The sequence below is a fragment of the Clarias gariepinus genome, chromosome 1 (assembly GCF_024256425.1).
Source record: "Clarias gariepinus isolate MV-2021 ecotype Netherlands chromosome 1, CGAR_prim_01v2, whole genome shotgun sequence".
NCBI classification, from domain to species: Eukaryota; Metazoa; Chordata; class Actinopteri; order Siluriformes; family Clariidae; genus Clarias; species Clarias gariepinus.
In genome coordinates this window covers 31,288,105-31,313,425 of record NC_071100.1, presented here as the reverse complement: position 1 = coordinate 31,313,425, position 25,321 = coordinate 31,288,105, and the positions used below count along the sequence as shown (strand labels likewise).

The 25,321-nt window shown below is 38.3% G+C and overlaps 1 protein-coding gene across 2 annotated transcripts in view; it reads right to left on the bottom strand.

The window, feature by feature from the left end:
- The window catches only part of exoc6b (exocyst complex component 6B), a 103,398-nt gene extending 79,803 nt beyond the window's left edge, over positions 1-23,595 (bottom strand). For both annotated transcript variants that reach the window (XM_053493754.1, XM_053493762.1), the window contains exon 1: positions 23,488-23,595. In XM_053493754.1, the coding sequence (XP_053349729.1) occupies positions 23,488-23,576 (89 nt within the window). In that variant the 5' untranslated portion in view covers positions 23,577-23,595. The remainder of the gene's footprint in view (positions 1-23,487) is intronic.
- Positions 23,596-25,321: the final 1,726 nt, after the last annotated feature.

The following is a 25,321-nucleotide window of genomic DNA, read 5'->3' as shown; positions in this document are numbered from 1 at the left end:
TGTTCATGAAAAACTTGACAACAAGGGCCAAATCTATTCACTTAGCCTAAACTGTACTCCAAAATAATAAGCATGTCACAGCAGTCCCAGTGTAGCATTTTATGGCACAATAACCTTCATTTACTGCCCATTATGCTTAATGGCAATTTATCAGTCCAGAATTATAGCGATTCTATCAACTACCTCATTTGTACACATCCAGGAGCATCTATTTCATGGAAAACTTGGTCCCATGGCAAGCTTGGTCCCATGGCAGTGTTTAAACCAATGATCCATGTGCAACCTGATAATTATTAGGGATGGGAATCACCAATGGACCAGCTGTCACGTTTCACCATGAAATATTAAAATATTTTTCCCCTACCGCTTATATTTATGGATCATGAAAATATGGGGATATTTAAAACTGGGGAAAACAATTTAAATAATTGTTTGATGAATGACAAAATTTAGCACTGTCAATCATTTGAACAGATATAATATATAATTAAAAATTTTTAAATCAATCCCAATGAGAATATTTTGCTAAAATCAAAGGTAGTTCCTCGTATTGCCTAAGCCTAGAGGGTGTTTACGCAATGTTTATTTTATATAATCGATTTTGCTTGTTATATAAGCAATTAGTTTTTCATTTCCATGCTTTTTAAAAGCAACTATTCATGCTGATAATTATTACTAAAATCCCATTTAAGTTTGTAACTGATTACCTTTTGGTGTTTGCATATTATTGACCAGCAATCGCAACTTTACTGCAGTTTAAATGATCGTATCCGCTCTTAAAGCTCCCTAATCAATTGACCCCTTCCTCACAGGCTTCTCTCCAGTCCATTACAGATTAAACTCCATCACCTCCTGCAGATCTGTGCCTTCTTATGAAAGACTTTTAACCCATGTTAAAACTGGAAGCAGACATTATGCTATACAGTAATCATGACCACACAGCAGGCCTTGATCTATATATTATGAAGGTACAGTATAAAGGCATCAGAATGACAGTCGAGTGTGTGCGCTGCCCAATGTTACCCCATCCCTGCTGAGTAAGCTGAGTGAACACACACACACACACACAGCAGAGGCATTCACACAGTCTGACAACTCAGGCAGAAGTAAGAACAATCATTAAGGCTGTGTTTATAGAAAACCTTTCATACTCTAAAAGCCTGCTTAATGCGGCACCTTGCAAGTGAGAAATGGAAAAAATGTCCTAGTTGTAATTTACATCAATTCAAAACGAGACAGTGATTTACAAAGTATCCACTAATGAAATATACAGAAATAATCATTCAAAATAATATAAAAAATTAAAATAAAAACACAAAAGCCCTAAACTTTGTTTTATTCCGTTTTAAATTACTAAATTAAAATGCGTTGACATTCAGAGTACAAAAGTCTGGAATTATACTCTCCATCTAACCTTTGTCATTTTAAATGGTAAAAAAATAAGAAAGTGATCTCAGGCTTCAGAATAACGTAAATGTTTCATATCTTGGGCATGTAATATGCTGCACTATTGTTAGATCTCTAATTCGCAGGCAAATTTATTAACCATGTTAACTACTTTGTACAAAATTTCAGATTGACTTAATGGCTAATCTTTTATAACACAACTACAACACAATACAACGATATTCGAAACCTGTCACAAAAGCACTTTTACCCAGAAACAAATGTGATAACGCTATGTCATTTTAAACACCACTTTGTTTACTTAATAAGTCATTCCAAATTGCCTCAGTGTTGTTTTATTTATGCCAAAGGTGAGCTACAAAAGGTAACTACAGTAGCTTCGGTCACAAGACTAAATCCCAAATCCTTCTGTAACCCCTAATCAAGGGAAATGCTTGGAGTGATCGTACACTCTAGCGCACTAGCTTTCCATTTAACTATTTGGGATTCGACCCTGAAACCTAAAAGTTAAAGAAGCTGATCTTCTAAAACAGAATAAGTGGACATATAAACAGAAACCACCTCTATGGTTTATTCTACACTCCAGACCTCGCGCAAGATCCCAAACTTAAACTTATTTTTAAGAAGCTAATTGTGAAATTTAGCTCCATAAAGTAAGCTACAAATGTACTGCAAAAAATATATAATAATAATAATAATAATAATTCTATCTTTGTCATACTTTTGTTTCGCTTTTGGTTTCTTCTGCTTCGTTTGAGGTAAACATGCATGCAGTATATTTGGCCGAAGTGATCAACAGAATCTGAACATTTTTATATGATCACACACCCAACCTCTCTTTTTACCAACTCAATGAGTTAGAAACAGACAAATATTACCTTGCTGAGCTTCTCGGCAAAATCTTATGACCCTGAAAGGTTAATGAGCTGGACTCCACTGACTGATACTATGCAGTAAATCATAGCTTTCCACCAACACAGCACACACTGTTTTAACTGTGAACATTATGGAAGTTTCTCTCTGCCATACCTGTACACATTTTCAGCTTAAGCTTTTTTCTTGCTCAGGAAGCTTGTGTTGCTAAGGATCTGTCAATCAGTGTGTGACGTGCCGCGTCCATATTTGCAAATAGTTTTTCTGGGCTGGGTGCTGAAGTGAGCTACACACTGTATTTGCTAGCTCTTAGAGCACTTGTTTTTGGATGTAGTTAGCTCCGAGGTGAGCTGCCAGGTGCTTCACCTTCTATTCTTGCTCATTAGCAGCAAATTATTTCAAAGAATGCTGTTCATTTAAAAAGATTATTAAAGGCATTCCTTTATTACAACAAAGCACGAATGGAAAATGAAACCGATGCTTTTGTCTGATCACTGTATTGTCTAGAGAACCCTGTATTGTCTATAAATCCTTCTGTGATCCTGATTTTTAGATGTAATTCTTTTGCCATACGCAGACTTGATTGAAAACACTGACTCAAGTTATTAGTTATCAGGTGCAAATAAGTCAGGAGTAAATGCAGTGTAAACAACAGCAAAGTCTAGGTCTCAGTAAGATTAGGTGGGTTATTTTTTTAAGTTTACACCATTTTGTGGTGGTGGGAGGATGCCTGTAGCACAATAATCATTGGTCAACCAGGTAAATAAATACTCTCCCATGATTTTACTTAATAGCTCAGCTCAATAGCCAGGATGAAGTTTCCTTTAATCTGTAGATCATAAAGTTAATGCAAAGTAATAAAAATTCCATTTAATTAAATTGTATTTGTATAAAGGTTTAAGCAATTGTCAAAAAAAAAAAAAAAAAAAGCGGCTTTACAGATATAAAACATTCGTTCGTTCATTAATTTATCTTTTGTAACGCTCATCCTGTACGGGGCCCCAGGGCCTGAAGCCTATCCCTGGAGACTTGGGGCATAAGGCGAGGTACACCTTGGTCAGGGTGCCAACCCATTCCAGTGTGTGCACACACACACACGCTATGGGTGAATTGGGAACGCAAATTAGCCTAATTAGCCTGTCTAAAAAAAAGCATAGACTATAATCACTATTGTCCCTCAAGAGCAAGCCGAGGGCAAGGAAAAACTCTGAGATGACAATAGAAAAACCTTTAGAGGAACCAGGCTCACCAGGTATCAGACAGCATGAACATAAATTAGCTCCTGGTACATCAGTGTGCTACGCGGTTGAACGTTCGATATAACGAAAAGTTAATACAAAGTCAACTTTCATTTTTGGAGACTCGGGTAAAAGAAAAACATGCATGATTATAAAAAGAGCACTGATACTAAAGCTGAATAGAGGGCGAGGTTAGTTTGTTGGTTTTAAGCACGGCAAAGGAGCCAAGAAGAGCCTCATTTCCATTCATGCTGAGTATGAGGTGGCCTAATGACCACAGCTGCAGAGTGCAGCTGAATCTGGCCTTTCACTAACAAACCCCTGATGGTGCAGAGGAACATGTGAGAAGCCCCGGATATCAGGTTCCCAATTCTCATTCATGTTTTTGCCATGACAAGAATTTCTACATTTAAATACACACAGAGCAATGGTTAAGACTCAGCATAGAATTTTGACTACATCTATTCACTCATTACTGAAGTACAGAATGGCTGAACCTGAATAAAAACATGGAAAGGCAAAACATGAGGATTCATTCCACCTTTTTCAGCTTCATTTGTTACGTAGCGTTGTTTTTACCCACAGCTGTGTCTGCAAATGTTAGAAGGTCCTCACTGAAATCCCTTACTGTGGCTTTAAGCAATAGGTTGCGTCCCTAAGAACAGCCGTCAGCATTTGTAGCCCTGGCCACAAAACTGCTGCTTTTGATTAACAAACCTTTCCTAAATGCCAGAGCAGAGTGTGTTTTAGAGTCATTTCCAAAGCTGAAATATGAGATTTTTGTGAGGCTGAACTCCAACATCCCTGTAATGTCTAATCTATTTCAAAAATAAATTCTAAAGCCATAAAGAAAGAGGAACCTGCGGACAATTGTCTCAGATCTTATTTAACATCAGAAGGAGAATTAGGCTTATTGGCCAACTTTGTTGACACACAAGAAATGAGATTCCTGGCTCTCAAAGTAGACAATAACACCACTGTACATTATTTACAACACATTCAAGATTAAGACAGCAAAAAACCGCAACGTAAATAATATGAGTGTGCATGGAATCGAAAAAATGCACATATGTAAAAATCATTGATGACATTACATGCACACAACACTGATTGATGCTGCTCTGCTGCTGCAGCCTCCTTTCTAAAGAATCTACGTTTCTCCTTGCATTGTGCAAAAGCAAACATCAGGCGGCATATGCGATGACTTTAGCCATTTTCTCTCCAGTTGACTCCAGTGACTGTACAGAATAACAGAACGCTATAGTAAGAGTTTAAAAAACTGCCTTTATTGCTCTATATATAATCGCCTACTACACTACTGCACTCATCCCAGCATTTCAATAGTGCTTAAATACATTCACGGCAGAACTGAATCTGAAACGCTGGCCTCCCAGGAACTCCTTCAATGGTCCGAATATGAAAATTATTTTGCTTGAGGTATGAACTGTACACCGGATGTGGCAATAACTCCCAACTGAGTTCCCATAATGTTATTCGTCAACATTCTCAAGAATCAGACATTCAAGTCGCCGAATGTTGACGAGTGGGCAAGACCCAAGACGGCTCACTATTCAGACTGTGGCCTTGTTGTTTGCACCATTCAAAATTTATTGCATCCAAGCATCTCATCAACGTCTCATCAGCGTCTCACTGTCTTCTGCAACGGGTGACCGGTTCTACAGCTTCATTCACAAGAGACTTTCTCACAAGTGAACACCCCCTCATATTTAGCACTGCTGTATTTGACAGAGGGAAGAGATATGCCAGTATCCCCAGTTCTTCCTTTCAACTAACAAAAATATGCTGTTAGGTGGATTACCTCTTCTAAATTGCTTCCTAGGCATTTATGTCTAGGATTGAAGTCAGCATAATATCCAGAAACTACAATTAATATAATATAATTAATATAATACTGTTGTTATCCAAAAAAATGCATTTTACCCACAGATTTTACCACAGAAACTTCAGTTATGTACCTGTGTACTGCCGTTACAAAACACAGAACATGTTTTTCTCGGTCAGTGACACGTCAAACTAAACACACTGAACAAGTGATGATTTATTGCTACAACTCATATGGGTTGTGTGTATGCGTCTCCAATCACACAACACTGCTATTCAGCCCACTTCCTCCACTGTCACCACGTCTGAACTACTGTACAGTGGAGCCAATGCTTTAGCCACTTCCTCTGGTTTTGGGTCGACTGTACAGGAAAAAAATATATAATAATAATCACTCAGCTGCTACAACAATGAATTGGGGGGGGGAACGCACACAACTTGACACCATAGCACTTGGCACTGCCAATTCCCCTATACAATATTGTTTGGCATACACATCTTTTGAATGTTCTGCTGGATTCAGATGTTAAAGGTCACAAAAGGACACTGAATTTAAACTGGTTTATCATCATAAACTAGTTTGCTTAATGACATGGTGCATTATCATACTGAAAGTAGCCAGAAGATGGGTAATTGCAGCAATGAAGTGATGCACATGGTTACAAAACGTTGAGGCAATCAAGCAATAAAGAATTGGTATTAACAGGCCTAAAGTTCCACACCTCCATCAGTCTGGACTGTTGACAAACAGCAGGTTGGGTCCATGAATCCATGCTGCGGTTCTTATATTCTGACAACCATGTGTATGCCTCAGCAGAAATCAAGATTCATCAGACCATGCTAGACTTTTCTGGTCTTCACCTGTGCAGTTTTTTAAAGGGAGTTTGAGACTTAAGCTGCAGCTTAAGGTTTCTGTTCTTAAACCTGCCTGTCCGGCACCACCAATCAAACCGCGGTAAAAATCACAGCAATTACATTTTTTCCTCATTTTATGCATGATACTGCTCCCACATGATTGGCTGATCAGATAACTGCATGAATAAGTAGATGTCCAGGTAACCTGTAACAATAACCAGGTGTTTTGAACACTAATAAAGTATTCTCTGGGGTGTGTACAGAAAAACTAGGATAAAAAAAAAATTAAATAAAAAAACAAGATAGAAGGTGCCAAAAACTATTGCAATATGAACATGACAACATTTACTTAAGGTTTAACATGAAGGCTGTTAAATCTGTTGCATAAGGGATAAAAAGAACTTTAGAAACCTGTCTGTGTGAAGTGGCCCTGAGGAGAAAAGAGGAAATGTGTAGTGTTTCTTTCTTTCTTTTAGCTCTCTGTTAGGCAACCTCTTCGTGTGCTAGCTGCAGTCCCTGGAAGATTGGGTGTAACAGTAGAAGGTCTAAAAGAGGAAATTGCCTTAGTGCACAACGCACTGACCAAACAGTGAAATCTGATCAATCTCACAGCACTTAGTCTCCAGCTCACTCACTGGGAAAGAAAAAGCAATAGGGCTGGGCGATATGGCAAAAATGTAATCTCGATCATTTTTACCCATATTGAACAGTAACGATATATATTTCGATATAAGCTGTTAATGCTGCCAGCTTTAAAAGAGTATCCCAACAATGACTGAAGCCACAAAAATTAAAGGGTTCATTAAATTACATTTTAAAGTATAGTTTATTAACAAAAACAGATGACAGATTTGGCCTTAAAAACTAAGATACTATAGGCACATGCTCAGAATCTTTACAAGGCAAAGATTTTTATAAAATAAAATAAAAACTTGTTTGTGATTATAAAAAGTATTTTGTGATAATAAATTACAATGTTTTAAGATTTTCAAACAATAATAAAAAACAATATTTAGGCTGTCTTTTTATCCCACAATTCGGAGTTGAATAAAATTTCACACTCCCCCAATAAACTGACATAATGGCTTAAGCATGCAGTGACAACAAAAATGGAATGAATTATGGGAAATTATCACATTATTATTGTAGAACAGATGCATTACTTACTTTTTAAAACATTAACATCATGTAACATGCTTAATATATATGCATATTTATTAAATAGCGTCAAGCAGGTCTACACGATAATTTATTTATTTATATCTGCCTTTACAGCGCACAACCACACGCAAGTTGGTGTTTGTTCGGGCAGTGTGAATACAACAGCATTTTCTAAATTAGACACACAGACAAACACACAGCGCGCACAAAAGGAAACACTTATCTGACGGGATTTATTTTTCCTTTTTTTTTTTAAGGTAAAGTGCAGGTTAATTTGTTTTATTTGTACTTTATATTTTGTGTTAATTATTTTTATGTATTTATTTCTTTTGTGGTGTGGAACGAATAATTTGAGTTTTCATTATTTCTGACGGGAAAATTTCATTTGGTTTAAAATATAAGCCCGCTTCGAGAATGAATTATGCTTGTAATCCAAGGTTCCACTGTACACTGATTGATGTATGCTGATGATAACTGAATGAGCTGAAGCCAACATGTTGATTTGTATCAGTGTCAACTAGCAGAAGACAGTGCTTTATTTTCAGGAAATAGAACATAAAAGAAATAGAGAGGAGTGTAGAGATGGATAAACACAGAGTGAGAGGTCAAAGTGTTTTTATTCAGTAATCATTTTACCATGATGCCTTCCTAAAGCCTGGATTTACAACATTTAAATCAGGAATCAGTTTGGGGTGGCGGCTCCAGTGGTTGAGACTCTGAGTTGCTAATCAGAGGGTCAGGGGTTCGAGCCCCATCAACACCAGTTAACAGTGTTGTTTGGGCATGACCTTTAACCCTATGCCCGTACAACCCAGTCAGTGCATGCAGTGCCGTTTCCAAGCCGAGCTAAAAAAATTATATTAATTAATTAAAAAAATAAGAAAGTTGCAACAGGAAAAGCATCTGGCAAAAAAGCAGCACTAGCAGCATCCGGCAGAAAACCAGTGCCAAATGATCTGATGTGGCAATCACAAAGAGAAGAAAAATCATACACATGATTAGGAATGCCAAGAAATGGCTCCAATTATACTGTACAATGTTGAGCTGTAAATAATGTAGCATTCTATGCATCATTAATTAATATATTTAATAACCAGTGCTTCACAATAAAAACGTAAACAGATCCAGACCTGTTTACAATTCATTTTACAATTAAATGTTTTTGATCAATGTTATATCCTTGGCCAGCTACGACACAGTATTAGCGCTTGCTTGTTTTTTTTATAACAGGGCTGTTCAAATCCAGGCATGTAGAGTCAGTGTGCAGCACAATTTGGCAATTCCTCTGATCAAACACAGCTGATGCAATGAAGCCGTTAACTGCCAGGTTCAAGTGTGTGAGTTTAAGTGCTGGTGGATTATATAATGCGCTGGAAACTGGCTCTCTACAACTAAATCTAAACAGCCCTGTCTTATAAGGAGTCCCTTTTTCTTACTGCTTGCCTCTGGACACTTTCTGGCTCACTCACGAGTGCTCCACGTGTCATCTGGCTTTCGACATACTTATCGTGTTGCTTTATTTTGATTTTGAGGAGGATAAATAAAGGTCACATCTCCCCACCCTTTGCAAAGTCTGTATATATTGATGTTCTTTGCACTCTGTCTATTGTGTAAAACCCAGCGCTGGCGTATAAATGACTAGGGTTGTAGATCTTGCACATTTCTTTTAACCGCTAGTGGAACACATTAACAATTAATGATCAATTAATCAGTAATAATTGATGGTAACAAGGAGCTTTTTTTTTTTTTTTCAGTTTGTGGCCGCCTTAAACATCAGTCATTACGTGCTCATTGCACAAATGACTGTGTTATTAGACTGTTTGCCAAAAGTGTTTTAGAACAACCACAAATGGTTTTAAGACCGAGCTCACTGTGAAAATAAAGATGATGGAAAGAGAAGATTGTAAGCAGGCTAGATTAATCTGGAGTTTACCCCACATGCATTTCACTGTGAGCTACAATAGAAATGTGAGCTACAGAGAAACAGATGCAAAACAAACATTGTTTTAAAAGTTTTAATCAGTTATATTTTTTATGGCAATTAATCGATTAATGTCCATTTAAGTCCATGAAAGTGTTGAGATTTTAAAGACATTAAACAAAACGAGGACACGTCAGCACGACCTGCTCTTAGCTATTACTCGTTTGTTTGCGCATCCAGTCAACGACAGTAGACAAGCAACTCCTTCATGATCTAAAAATCATATTATTCGTGCCTAATTTTTAAAAGTGCTAAATGTCTTGAAGTTTAAAGATCCAGTCGATCAACAGAGCTGAACAAGAGCAGCTAAACCCATGAGAAAAAAACAGATAAGCAAATATTCAAACCACACAGTAAGAGACTCAGTACCAGGCACTCCTTAACACAGTCTTTACACTGGTGGGTCTGACAGTGGATAAACAGGAGTGAGCTTGGTAAAGTGTTTTTCCCCTCTCCCTCTCTCTCTCTCCATTAGTTAGAACAAGATGTGTATGTACCATACATTTTATAAATAAAAAGCAGTATTCTTTTCTGAAATGTGTTCAGCACATTTAGTCTTTAGACTGTTAGCCTGCTAACGGTAAGGTCAGGTCATGTTTTCAGCTGATCAATGCAAGGACGGCTGTTCATATCAATTAATTCCTTTCAATAAATCAACTATTAGGTTTTTTTCCCTGCACAAAAGATGCAGCAGTGGCCAACCCATGCACGCACGCACGCACACACACACATGCACGCACGCGAGCACACACCAGTAACAGGCATATAAGTGGGGAATGGGAAATTAATAAACTAATTAATTACTAAACTGTTAACACTACTATCATGCCCAGATATTTCAATGTACTGTAGTAATACGATATCTGTAATAATTGAATTTCATGTGATTGTGAGGCTGGTCAATGTGGCCCTTAGGGATTAAAGATGATAAATGTCTCTTTGATGGTGAGATAAAGAGGGAGGTCCATTTGCATTCACGTTTATCTGTATCGTGTGCTTTTATATAAAAATTCTGCAGTAAACTCTTTAACTGCTATTGAAATTGGTTGTTAAAATCGTCACAGAAAATGATCTTTATTCATCTTTATTATTATTATAGGGGAAAGTCAGACATTAGTTAATTAATCACTTTGTTGATTACTTTCTGCTAATAATGACCTATTAAAACTCCAGGCTAAAAGACCCAGTTACACATAAGGAGTTTTGTCAACTGTGCGTCAGTCATCTCGCACTTATGTCATTTCCATGCTGCAACTCTACCACCAAAACAAAAGCGTGCTGCTTTGACACAACTAAGAACTGAAGGAAGTGATTAAGTCTATCACGGCCCTCATCTGGTAAACCTCAACTACCAGTGATGACTGATGACAATGGGAAACCAAATGCACTCTGGAATAACAAACACAAGAGAAAGACAACATGCCTAAACTATTGCTACACTGGTGCGAAGCATTACAGAGCAGCTATGAGGAAATTGAACATCTGGTTCAGTCCATGAGTCACAAGGGCGTGATTGTGAATGCAGATAATGGGGTCACTCAATAAGTATTTTACTTATAGCCACAAGAAAAAAATTAATAAATACATTTTAAAAATCTAGCGTTTCCTCAACCCGGCACATATTACAGCTTCGTCTTCGTTTCTCACTCTATAAACCCGAACACTCCAGAGACCCACTACTGTGTTCAACCAATTTAAGGAAATATCACTGTCAACATTTCTGTACAGAACATGACTCCTAGACTGATCCTTGCACCCTGTGGTCAGTGGTCTTGCTAACATTCTTTTGATCCCAGTCTTAACAGGGCCTTGGCGAAGGACAAATCTGGGAGACTTCCTGCACCGGAGCTCGCATTGTTTCCAGGCCAACTGTGTGACTGCAGCTTTGTTGGTGTGTTGACAAAGAGACAAACATGATCCTTTAATAGACACACGCTCTGTGACTGACCATGGGCACATTGAGCAGCGCTGATGTTCAATGTGAACAAACGTTGAAAGTCACGAGAGCAGCAGTGACATGACAACTGAGAGGAGACTGGGAGTCTTTCAATATGACCTGCTGATCTACAACATCAGTATTCAAAGCAACTGTTGGTCATGCAAAGTGAGCAGATGAAGCAGTGATAAAAATTACTTGTGTTAATCTTTATGAGAACGATACGAAAAACAATTGCAAGCAACGATGAGCAAGCCCATGCGCCTGTGCCATCGCCACCCGGGCGGACCGCCGAACCTGTGTGCCTTTTGAGCAAGGCCTCTAAAAAGCCCTGGACGCTGAGATCACTAAATATGTCGCCACTCAATTTTAAGCACTTTTAGATCTCGAAAAAGCCCTGGGTGCTGATTGAGATATTTTGCATCCTTAATGTTTTGAGATCATATAGGACAGGTCTGGTGGCGTTCGTCAGGGCGCAGGTGATATGTAGTGTGTAAAATGTGTAGTGTGCAATGTAGTGTTTTGCGTGTCTATTGTGTGTGTTTTGCAAACGACCAAAAATAACAGACATTGTGTTGATTTGTGCCCATGACATGCATATGGAAAACATAAAAATACAAGCATACAGCCTATGGTATTCCCTGTACGAGTAGGTTAAATGTAGCACATGGAGAGTCACTTGTAATAGTGGCAGGCAAGTCTTCTGCTGCCCCATCACACACAGCCGTGCAAAACACTGTTTATGAGCCCAGCAACATGAAAAAGCAAATTAAGACAACGAAAACATACAAATTACTCTCTTTCACACACACACAGGCAGAGGGTTGAATGATGACCACAATGAGAGAGACTTAATTTTTTTTAAAAGATAAGAAAATAAGACACCAGTATTTTTACTTAAACATGTAAAAGTTGGCCAGTGTTCACATTATATTTGTTCTCTGTTCCTCTCCGATACAGCAGGTGGCAGTATGCACCAACTTGGTTTGTAAGCCACCATTAAGCACAAGAGAAAATTAATAAATTGTTAACATTATAATCAGGGCTTGATCTTTTTCAGTCTATTAATAAGGTATCTGAGAGAATTTCATATTGCACTGAGGCTGGACAAATTTACTCCTTTGGCTATCACTATTATGATGGTTTTCAACTTTCTCTTTCTGCACATTGTATTGTTGAGAAATGACATAGAACCCAAAATACTTTCAAAGTACTCCAACACAGGCTCCATTCTTCGCGGGAGATGGATAAAAAGGCACACAATAAAGTAATATTTTATCATGGCCAAATTACAGACATGCCGATTCACACAAGACTAATATCACAGGATGGTCTCAAATCATAGCTCCTGAGTAAGTCAAGGTTTCTTGAAGTGTTCGTCAGTAGTTCTGTAATTCCCCTTGTGTACATCATACACTTGTTTAACCACCTCCAAAAAGTCTCAAAGTCTTTTCAGCTGGAGAATTGATGCTTACAGATTTCTGGGATTGTCAAGGACCAGTATTGGAACACTACCAGGAGAAATGATCCTGTTGGTCAACAAACAACAGTGCTCGTTACAGTGAGATGCTGATTGAAGATCTGAAACCTAAACTTCAGATTAAACACAGAACTGCTGCCCAATTGCGTTGTGCACGACAATAAAAGTCTACACACTTCTTTCCACACTGTCGACTGGTTTTCATTTTCTCTTCATTTTGAGGAGTTAAAGCCTCGTCCCTATAGTCCTGATCTTGCTCCATCGGACTTTCACCTGTTTGGTCCCCTGAAAGTAGCCCTATAAGGACGAAGATTCATTTCTGATTAAGATGTGAAGACAGCATTCATGGCTTGCAGCTCAGCCTTAAACATTTTTTTATGAGGAAATATGAAAGCTTATTGACAGATGGACAAATTGTAATGAAAAGCAAAGAGATTATGCCAAAAAAATGATTTTACACACAAGCATTTTCCAACATCATTTTCATTTTCAGCTTGTAATGTGTGGTACTTTGAGTGGTTTCCTGCATGTTTTGTAACTAGCTGGTGAGGACACTGCACCACCAGTGAAACCATGTGACCAACAGTAAACTAAAGACAGAAATGCCCGACAGTAACCAGCATAGTGTGACCTGAGTAACCTGAGTAAAAAAAATCATTGCTGGATGGAGGGCAGCGTGAGAGAGACTGCGCTGCCAGATTATATCAATTACATGAATTTATTTAAACCAGTCATATAAGCAACAACATTTAAGCTTGTTGATTATTATTTTCCCTGGGGGGAGAGAAAAAAAAAAAAAAAAAAAAAAGGAGAAACACGTCATGTCAGGTTCAACCATTTCCAAAGAAATCACAACCTCTTCATCCACCAGATCTCAGTTCCTCTCCAGACTCCACGTCTGTGCTAAAGATACTGCTTTTGTAAGGATCTTGGCAAGGTTTTTTTTTTTTTTTAATGTTTGTTCTAAATTCCTCCAGGGCACACAGAAGTGAGCAAGAGAGAGAGAGAGAGAGAGAGAGAGAGAGAGAGAGAGAGAGAGGCATTTCCCTATCCGCTTCCACTCATTCCAACATCTGCATGGTGTCTTTTCCACTGTAGGAATAAAATGTTCCAGGATTGTTGTTGTGTCCTGTCTAAAAGGTTGACCAGACTCCTGGCACACTTGTAGAGACAGGTTTCGGGAACAATTAGTTACACTTAAATCAATTTTTTTTTTAAAACACATTAAACAAATTGAATTTACTTATACTGAATTGACTGTGAGCTTAGCTAAAAGTTAAGAAAACGAACAAAAACTTACGTAACGCCTTATGCAACAGCACAACATTTATTTCCATCAAAAGTTATTTTTTCAGCCAAAATCTTGCATTAATAACTAACGGGAGAGTCGAATCACTCCGTAAAGCCTTCTCCAGCACATTCCAACGACTTTGACTTTCATGTGTGAAAATGAATCCTCATGCTCTCAGAAACATTATTTCACTATTTGGATGCAGTAATATGGCTGTTATCAGAAAAAAAAAAAATCCAGAAACACGATAAACTAAGCATTCAGTACATTTAAGTACATAAGTCATCAACTGACTTATTTTATTGCCATCTAACATTGCTGAGTCTAGACCTGACCAACCTCAGATCATACCACCGCCTGCAGAAGCTTGTAGAGTCGACTCTATGCGTAATGCGTGCATTATGACTTCCCTTCCAGTCATTCCTGCCATCTGCTCGTTTGCTCTTCTGCTTGATGCAGGTCAACTATCTGATCCTACTGAAACATAATTTGGAACACGTCTTACGACATGATTATTTAAGAAATGAGAAGCTACTCACTGCATTAGTTTGGGTAACAAGATTTGTTGGCTGCTGAAATTATTCACTGCAGTAATTTGAGCTAATTTAAGCTTTTTAACAGGTTGCTTACTTAAATCCAGTGCTAGAAGACAGTGTATTTAACTTGACACTTACTTTGTGGAACAGTTGTTGAAATATACAAATAATTTTGGAATTTGTTTATTAGATTTTTACTATTGATTGTGTTTTTATTTTTTTTTTTCAAACAATATTTACCTCAACATTTTTTTGTTTTCTTTTCCATCATGGAAATGTGAGGTCAATGCAAAAAATAATAATGTTAAAATATCCTTAATTTAATAAAATTTCTCTTGGCTTTCATAATATATGGTTAAAATATGATGATGATTAAGAATATTTCTAGACAAATAATATAATATAAAATAATATAAAATTTAAATTTATATAAAATAAAATAAACAAATAAAAGAATAAATAAATAAGAAATGTATTTAATTAATAAAAATGTGTCTAGAAATAACCTGACAATCATATTTGGTTTGTTGAAATCATATATTAAGTAACATTTATATTTCAGATAAATTTAGTCTAGATTCAAGATATTTTCACTTGCTAAAACTTTTTGATGCTAATACAGGACCATCTAATATCAAGGGGGAAAAAGCATCATAATTTCAGTGCTGAATAAATATAAAAGGATTAATGATATCTCCCTGGAATGTGCAAACCTTCAGCAACCTCATTCAGGTGGAAATGCTGAGTCACTGTACCGCCGCTCACTGTACTGCCGGTGTCAGGATGCTTTCGGCTGAGATTCACTTTATCACTGCCGCAGGATTCGCTTGAACAAGCGGCAGCTATACTTGAGGAGCGAAAATGCAAAAACTGCTCATATCTGCAAAAAGACAGCGCCAGCAACTTTTAAGCTTTCATGAATGATGTCTGGCACCTTTGTCCCTCTCTGATTCTGACTGGTCTCTGCTAAGCTGGTGCATTTCCCCACCGGTCCATACCAGAGTGTGCATACATGCATTCATGCACATAACTCATAAAGACAAGAGGCAGGTAAGCATGTCCGAGCTTGTCATGGCATTCCTGTGTCTCAGAGCTTCAGAGAAAAACCGTGTGAGATGAATCAATCAGACCTACTTAATTTACAAATTCTCTCTGAGGCCTGTACATGCAGATTCGTGTCCAGCCCAAGACAAGTTTTGAGCAAACGGGAAAACGCTCTGTCCTAAAGGGAGTGGTGTGTGACTCAGTCTTTATTATTACCCCATGTTGGCTTGAGTATAGCACAGTCGAAAAGGACTGCGCAGATAGCTAGCAAGCAAATGAGAATCAAATTATGCGATTTTATTGGAAGTCATATGGAATTATTATCATCAGAGCAGCGGCAGGAACAGACATGAACAAGTTGCGACACAGAGAACCCCACTGACACCAAACGCTGCTGCTTGAAAAGGACTTCAAAGGCTTTCGTGCTTGAGTGTAACTGGACAAATTAGTCTCTGGACTTCCTTTGGAGAGACTAGACAGAGCAGAATGGGAGAACTGACTCACTGACACCGGTCCCACAGCAGGAACTTCAATGGCTTAAACACAGGCACATGCTTTAAACTTAAGACACATTTTGCACTGAATACAGCCCAACACACCCAATGTGTATGTTGAGTCAGCTAATTTTTTTTTTTTTCTGTGCAGTTTGGCTATGCCAGAAATCCAATGTAATATGAAGCATAACACTTGTCTATAACGGTCATAAAAAACCTACAAAGGTTATTCTTTCTTAGGGTTAGGTTGGGGGATGAGGGGAGTCGAGAAACTCTATGTTGGACTATATGTGACTGAGCCAGTGGATGTGTTTACATGGACCTTAATATTCCATGAATAATCAGAATAATAGTCCCATCGGAATAAGACAGCATCACGTAAACGCCTTATTCGAAGCAATCTGGCCCGAACAAGAAAAACTTTAAAACTGCATTTTTTAAATGCATTTTTACTCACATAAAGAGGGGTGGTGTTAATCTTTTGATTAGCCATTCAGTGGTTATTGCATAGTATGCACGTTTGATCTGAATTTTTCTCCCTTTTGTTTTGATATTCCTCCTGCACATGGGGCTAACATTATGTGATGTAATGAGATTTTGTAAAGGGAATTCCTTTCAATTCCTGATCAGTAATTTTTCTGTAAACTCTCTCCCACCTGCACTTTCCTTTCATCCACTGGGTCTCTGGCTGAGGAAGAAGCACTGATTGGCTGGTTATTTCAAATGTACTGTAGTAAAGCTTCTAACCAATCAGAAATTAGACTGAATTCTAACGAATCATAATGCAGAAGGCGGGATTTATCAGAAAAAAGGAACACAGCCTAACCTCTAAGCTTGAGAAAAATTTACTGTTTTATTTCCAACAGATTAAAACACTCCGTAAAGTGCAGAACCAATTTGCGCCTGTCAAAATAGTTACATCCTGATTAAATGCTTAACAAGTTTCTTTTCGGATCAGTGTCTGTATAAACAGTTCAGATGGAATCTAAATCTGGCATGCCTTCACTCACAAAGAAATATCGCAATGTAAACGTAGCTGGTGTGTGAGGTTGTGTGTCTGTGTGTGTGCATGACTCCACAGGCCAAAGCATTTGCCATAGGAGAAGGCAAACAAAGCATGAGACGTCATACTGTATACCACGAGGACAATCGGTTGCCATGAGGTGAACAAAGACCATATCGGCTCAATGCATTGTACACCATCAGCATAAACAAACACACGACTGTGAGCAGTCAGACGGCTGCAGAGAGTGAATATGAGAATGAAGCGCATTTACTGATCATAGGAAGCTTAAAGAAACGCTATGAGAAGTTTTTTTTAAAGCTGAGCCTGTGTATGGGTTAGGTTTTAAGACATGGTCAGATCCACTTTGAAAAGAAAGCGGACGACATTAATGAAAATTCAGAAAGGTAATTTAAGGGGGAAAAAAATACTTATTGTTAATAAAAACCATTCCATTTAATAGAAAGAGACAAAGCTGCCAAAAAAAAACATATTACGCTGTCCTACTAATCTGGTTCCACTTATTACATGGAATATGCCTAAAAAAAAAAAAATCATCATCATGCAACTCAATATGAACTTAAACAGCAACGATGCTCAATACTCAACCCTGGATGACTTTTGTAATTCGGTCTTGACGACGTTGCAATGACGTCCACTATCGGGAGAATGTTGTTTTTAAAAATTAGAGTGACGTGGATAAAATAACAGTGAGACCACTTTGAATGAATGACCCCAAACAATGATGCACATACAACCACAAAACAATCGACCACATCTGTGCTGTCTTAATATTTTAAAAGAGTTTAGAATGCAGATCGGGACGAACACAACAGCATCCACACACAGCACACGTATCTCAGTGTTGTACTATTAACCTCTCTATTATTAGTACCATGAGGTGCATCTTAACTTCCAGATGACTTTACAGTAATATGGTGTGTGTAACACTTATCAGCATTTCCCTGCAACAGCATCCAGACTTAAACTCAGTCCACTCAGGCCAAGTCATTTATTGCAAAGTTGTGTTGGTGGAAGTAAAATCAAAATATTGTGTTAAAGATAAAAATGTATTTATTGTTTATTGTATGTGGTAGACCACTTCAATAAAACAACACAAAACTTGTGTTGGTAGCCAGCGTAACGGGCTGCCAGCACAAGTATATTACAGACCCGTGAGAAACACTGTCCCATTGTCATGTAGTTAACGATGTCCTTCAACAAAGTAATTTAACCTTTCAAAAACAACCTAATACCAACGTTGTCCCAGCAAAATAACGTCACCACAATGTTTGGACAAGTGAAAAAACTCCTGCTGAGTATGCTCTACAAGCCTGCAAACTGCGAAAAGTTTCCATTTCACACAGAACTGACTGACTAAGACAGGCAAAAAAAGCAAACAGCCTTGTTAAGCACTTTTTATTTTCCTATTTTGGCATGTTCTGACTACAATTTGGAGCTTCGCTAACAATAACAAGCCTGTGTTCCCACCTGTCTGAGAGCTGAACCATCATGTATTTAGGTATGCAAACTTCCAGTGAATAATACAGAGAATAAAAATTATTTTTCTCCACCTGGGAGACCATTTCCACCAACTAGCATCAAATCTATTTCCACTAACAAGCATGATAATCCTTCATTATCTATAAAGAAGAAGTAAGTGTCCGAGTGTAGCTGATCAAAAAATGTTTAGTCGTCTCTAGGATTGTGACGTAGCTTCTAGTTTGGCGTCAACCCCAACTGAATTACTGTTTACAGGATTTACATTCTGTCGCTGCAGCAGAAAGATGAAAAGCATAAACCAGTTTGAGATTAAACACCTGATCTACCACCACTGTCATCCCATCAATGCAGAGGAAGCCTGTTAATAAAAACCAGGGTAAAGCTGCTGATCTCACGATCACACATTCAGACGCACATAGTCCACAGCAGTCTGAGCTCAAGCTCATACAGAATACAAATAAGGTCAAATAAAGCTGTGGAAAGTAACCAAGTTCTGTACCATGTACCAAAAAAATTTTTAATAATACTGTTGTTCATTTAACTATGATAATAGTGATCGCCTTAAAACAATGGGACAGGACTGAAAAAAACACACCCGAAAACACAATGTTCTACAACTATCGAGCAATTTCATGTACCAATCTGCAATTGCTTTTTTTGCACAATATTTATTACCTGTTATTTGCACAAGAATTCTTTTTTTTTTTATCTTCACTGCTACTTTAAGAAGAATTTTTTTACTGTTTCTCATGCACCATCCCACTGACAATTTACCTGCAATACCTCAACTCACTACCTCAGAGTATTGGATTGTGTTATGATCTTGTTGTGTTGTTGCTCTCGTTTGTAAATGTTCATGTGCACTTTATGTTGTCTTTTTGCTGGCAATAAAGGCCTACTTGACTTGATCTAATATTTTATAATATACTTACAAACATCAGTCCATCATTTTAAAGCAAACAACAAACAGCAAAACCAGCCAGGAGTTATATTTAGTATGTGAGTAGTTCAAAATCTGTACACCTTAGTCACTTGATTTCGTACCAGCTAAAATTTCTGACCTGATGGTCCTGATATCATTGCAAACAAAGTAATGTACTCAACACTTAAATGCATTTACAAGTGAAATAAGGATTTCTCAGTTATGATTGGTCAGAAGCTGTATTGCTGTATTGGCCTCCGAGTGGCGCAGTGGTAAAATCTTCTCCCTATCATCCGGAGATCGCGAGTTCGATTCTTTCTGTAACCTCTTAGCCAAAGGTCTAGAGAGAGCTGATTGGCCGAGCTCTCTCAGAAGGGAGGGATGAGAGGTACTTAGTGCTCCCACATAGAACTACAAAGCTAACCAGCTTCTAACATGAGACTGAATTACAAATCCTTTTCTAATCCCTAATCAAATGCACTACTTGGGATGATTGTACCCCCTACATAGCACACAAGCTTTCCATTTAACACTATCTGGGATTCGACCCCGGAACACAGAAATTCCTGGAAGTTTTCCTGATATTCTAAAGTGAAAAAAGTGGAAATATAAACAGAAATTCATAAGATCTACAGGAATGTCCACCAGCTCCATGGTTTATTCTCCCCACCTTTAGGCTACACAGGACCAGCAAGAAATTAAAACTACTTTCACCCGTTAATTACACTGTCGATGGCCAGCTCCACGCGTGGTGGGTAGTTCTGGTGAAATAAAGAAACAAATCGTAATCTGTTGGTTATAATTGCTGGTTGCGCAAACATTGTATAAAAGTAATACCACACTTAAAGTCATGCTGTTGTGCTCGATATCAGCATGGCCGTGATGCCCTCATATATCCAGCACAACCTCAAGTGTGATATTGCTTAACTATAGTATCCATAGTAACAGCTTGTACAAGAATTAGTATAGAGGACACTCAATAAAGAAGCACATAAATAATAAACTTCAATAAAGAAGTTTTGTTTGTGTCTTGTTGGGAGGGGGGGGGGGTTCAGATGGAATCTCCTGTGGAAGCTTGTTTAAAAAGTGAGAGATAAATCAATGGCTTGTGGTTGCAACCTGGTAAGCTGCAATTGTCTTATCTTTAAGAAAGATTACCAAAGGGAGACTAACTGCTTACAGCTGTTATAAAATAAGCGATAAGAGGAACGACCTCATGTAGATGTTCCACATCGTTAAACTTAACTGAAACATGTGTCAACTGAATTTTTTTTTTTGTATGGTAATCACAGATGAATTTCTACGATGTAAAAATTTAAATAATTTATGGAATATGGAATAAAACGGTGATCTGTATATCACATCACTGGTTATTTTTCTAAAAAAAAAAAAAAAAGCAAATCACTTTATGTAGTAATCACTTCTTCATAAGCGGTTTGTCTTCAGTTCTGTCATTTTCCTGCTAGTAACCTCACAATACACACTACACAGCAGTTATCCTTTTTAGCTTAAAGAAGGGAAAGAGCTAACACCACAACTTAGCTGTGTCCATTTTGTGGCTGGGTGTGTCATGACAAAAATGACTAACGTCTGAGTGTCAGCTAACAACCAGTTCAGGGTATAATCTAGCAATTGCCATAATTCTGAATCAAGAAGAACGCTATTAATAACTTTCTGTGGAAAATAAAAGAATATGACCCAGTGTATGAAACGATCTGCTTTGTCACCGACAAAAATAATCCCGTTCAGGGAGCTATCAGGTTACAAAGGCAGAGCGGAGGGCCACAAGACAGACCAGACCCCCACTGGCTATCACACAAGTCACACCGATGAGTAAGTGAAAATATGAAGCCTTTATCAGTGTGCAACACACACACACACCATAAGGTCTAAAAACTAAAATTAGCAACAGCTTCTCATCAGTCTATGAATTCTACATTGTGCCGCTGCTTCCATGAGGCACATTAGGTGCTCAGCAACGTGTTTGCACAGCCGGGTGAAAACACATTATGCCAGCATGAGCAACAGAAAAAAACAAATAAATGTTGTTAGACAATAAAGACATGCATGCTACAGAAAATAATAAATTAAGGCATGGGGTGGCTGTTAGGTACTGACCCCAGTCAAGTTTATTACTCCACGCTTCTGACCCCTTTTTGTTTCCAGCTCTGATTTGATTAAAGCACCCCTAACATCATATCACAGTTTCTGTTTCTCCATGCTGACACCACATCAATGCACTCATACATGAATCACCTCCTGACTTTTGCCTCAACGTGAGAGGCACACAAGTGTCTCGATCATCTCTGCATCCTGTAGCATTACAATTTTCTTTACTGGAACCAAGGGCATTTTCACATTAAGCACAACTGATTTGTACCATGCCCAAGAACGATTGCTCCCCACTCCCCGGACAGGCAGAGTTCACATTATTATTGCTTTCAGTAGTACTTGGGTATTTACACAGGCGGCAGTATGCAGTTTGCGAGCCACTTTGGCTCTGTGCCTTATAGTATTGCTATTTCAAAAATGTCAAGAGCAACCCTTTAACTTGCCTTTCTACTTTATCAGCTATGACTATGTAGGTCAGAGCATAAGATTGACACACAGATTTCAGGTGAGACAGATGGCACTGATGGCGTCATGTCTAAACAGTGAACTACTTCTGTTTCCAGGTACGACTGTCAATCATAACTGCAGTTCCAGAGCGCAGAGCGATTGTGTTCTCACTGATCAAAATGAACCAGACTTTGGGGTCAAGTGTACACAGAAACGATCCCACGCCCCGATGTAAAAACCTCCTAAGACCCTGAGACCCAATCACGAAGCAATCCCAATAAAGACATGGTTTGGCATTTTGGAGCGGAATAACATGCGTATCCTTTCCAGAGCCATGACCTCGACTCCACTGAACACCTTGCCATGAACTGGAACGCTGCCTGGCCCTCATTTACCTAATACAACTATATGAACAAAAATCCACACTTCCAAATCTAGTGGGGACTAAATCTGGAATAAGATGTTCAGTGAAGACTTATGCACAAGGTCACGGGGTAGCTCAATGGTTTAGAGCATTAGACTACTACTCGGAAGGTCCCAGGTTTAAAACCCCATGAGTTGCCACTGTTGGGCACTTAAGCAACTCTCAACAATTCAGATGTATAATGAGGGGGAAAAAGTAAGTCGCCCTAGAGAAGGGCGTCTGCGAAATGGTGTAATGTAAATGTGAATAACCTGGACATTTGGTGTCAGGACTGAGCTTGCAATAACAAGTTGGTTAATTTATATCAAAATACAGACAGGTTAACAGAGCCATACTTGAACAGCAGGTACAAGAATCATCCTGCACCACCTGTAAGGCAGCCTGGGTGAGGACATGTACAAAGTTAACCATGATCAGTGAGTGTGTATACATAAATCACTGAGAGCCAGTTATAGTCCAGGTGCACGATGTATATAACACGTGTTTGGACTGCGACTGCTTGAATCAATACGTGCTGGAATGACAGGCAACAGCAGTTTAGAGCTGCCACTAATTAGGAAGTTGGGAAACTCTTAACAGCGTGTGTGTGTGTGTGTGTGTGTGTGTGAGATGGGATCACTGGCGTGCTGTAAGACAGCAGGCTGCACATGCATGTGCTGTGAATACCAAGTCTGCTCTGTTGTCTCGGTGTTAATTGTTAGCAGTGTGTGTGTGTGTTTGTGTGTGTGTGTGAGAGAGAGAGAGAGAGAGAGAGAGAGAGCGCGCGCGCGCTCCTTAGCCAGCTGCTAGCTGCATGACAACTTCAGGGAAGAGTCTTTTGGAAGTCTGAAGAGTTACCGAGACAAGGAGAACAAGACAACGCTTTCACACACTCCTCCCCGCCCTGTAACTTCTCCAGCGCACCAAACCGCGTCCTACCGCCTTCACCGAACACTTACCGGAGTGTGGGACCGATACAGTTAGTGTCGGTGCTCTCAATCTCCCGGAGGATCCGCTCGTGTTCCGCCACGGTCTCTGCGCTCGCCATCTTCAACTCCAGTCGTAACGCCGCGCGCTGACGTCACTAACCAAAAGGAGAAAAAAAAACAGCTTGGGGGGGGGGGGGTGGAATGTTTCTACTTCCGGTGTTCCGGGACATTCAGTGTCCATAGGTTTCCCCGGTGCGCGCGCCGATTCAAATCATGACGTCACTCACTAACTAACGCTGAGAGCGCGAACGAGGAGTTTAAGAGTTTTTTTTTTCTCTTTGTGAATTAAACAAATAACCTATGCAAAGTAATCGAGTGTTTTTTCGCTTTTTTGTATATTTAAAGATAATTCAGAAGTACTGACAACACGACTAGTTTTATTTCACGTACATTAGCTGTGTGATGATTGATGTGATACTGATTTATTCTAAATATATTTAAGGTTCTATTTTGTAATTTATTATAGCATGTAACTCAAGGGTAGACTGCATAATCGTGATAAACACCATACTTTTTTTTACCCACTCAACCATCCAGTTATATTAAACTATCTGATGTACATATTAAACACACAGGTACAGTGATTATAGGACACCACACTCATAGTTATTCATCTTATCCACATCTATCTATCTATCCATCTATCTATCTATCTATCTATCTTAGCACCAGCATATGACGGGGAAACATGATACAGTATACTGTATGGATATCTATGATAAAACAGACGTATATAATTGGCACAGCACTTATTATATTAGTATTTTAACATTAAATAATGTATCTGAATTAGTTCTTTTCCTTTAATTTCACAAAGTAAGCAAATGCAAAAAGTTACAAAATGTTAACTAGATGAATTGATTTCCAGGAGTCTCTTGTTTAAATTACAGTGTATTTAAAAAACATCTCCTTTGAACGCATGTCTCTGAGGCAATTTCAGACATCCCTGATACTTCCACAGCCAGTCGGAAGAGGAAATGCCCAGGAAAATACGTTTCCCATACTTTAATTGTAAAGTACTTTTTTTAAAACATTCTTTAATTGTGTGTGTGTGTGTGTGTGTGTGTGTGTACAGGTATATACTCACACACACAAAGAAAGCAAAAGAGAGAGAAAGTCTGTCAGAGTCTGTTCAAAATTCTTAATTACTATATTATCTAGGGTATAAATAGTATATATGTTTATCATGTCTACACTGTTATAAACATAACAATTCATGATTTCAAATAGTTCTATTCCAAAATAATATTTGTATGCATGTAAAGAAAGAAATCTATTACATGACGGACAGAAAAGAAAGGAGTGAGTGTGACAAAGTAAAGTAAAAAAGAACTGTGTGTGTGTGTGTGTGTGTGTGTGTGTGTGTGTGTGTGTTTGTAACAAAGCACAAATACACACACATATGCGCGTGCGCACACACACAGATATAGTATGTATTGATGTACAGTAGCAGTCAAAAGTATACTAATTTAATGTCATTTTGCTTTGTGATTTATTTTCTACAATATCAAACAATACTGGAAATTTCAAAAAGAAATAACACAAAAGGTATTCAAGTAACAACCACAACACCGCCAACAGTCAGCTGTTATAACAGTCTTTTAACTTCACACTGTCCACAAAAAAAGTTCACATCCGTTTGTGGGTTTCCACTGCAAGACATATGAAACCATCTGTCGCATGCATTGCAGGCAATCTAAAAGATAAAAAAAATCACAACAGTATTATATTATAATCTAGATAGTAGCAGTGCAGTCAGTACACTTGCCTTTCAACATAGTTTTCAGTTTTCTAAACAGCTGCA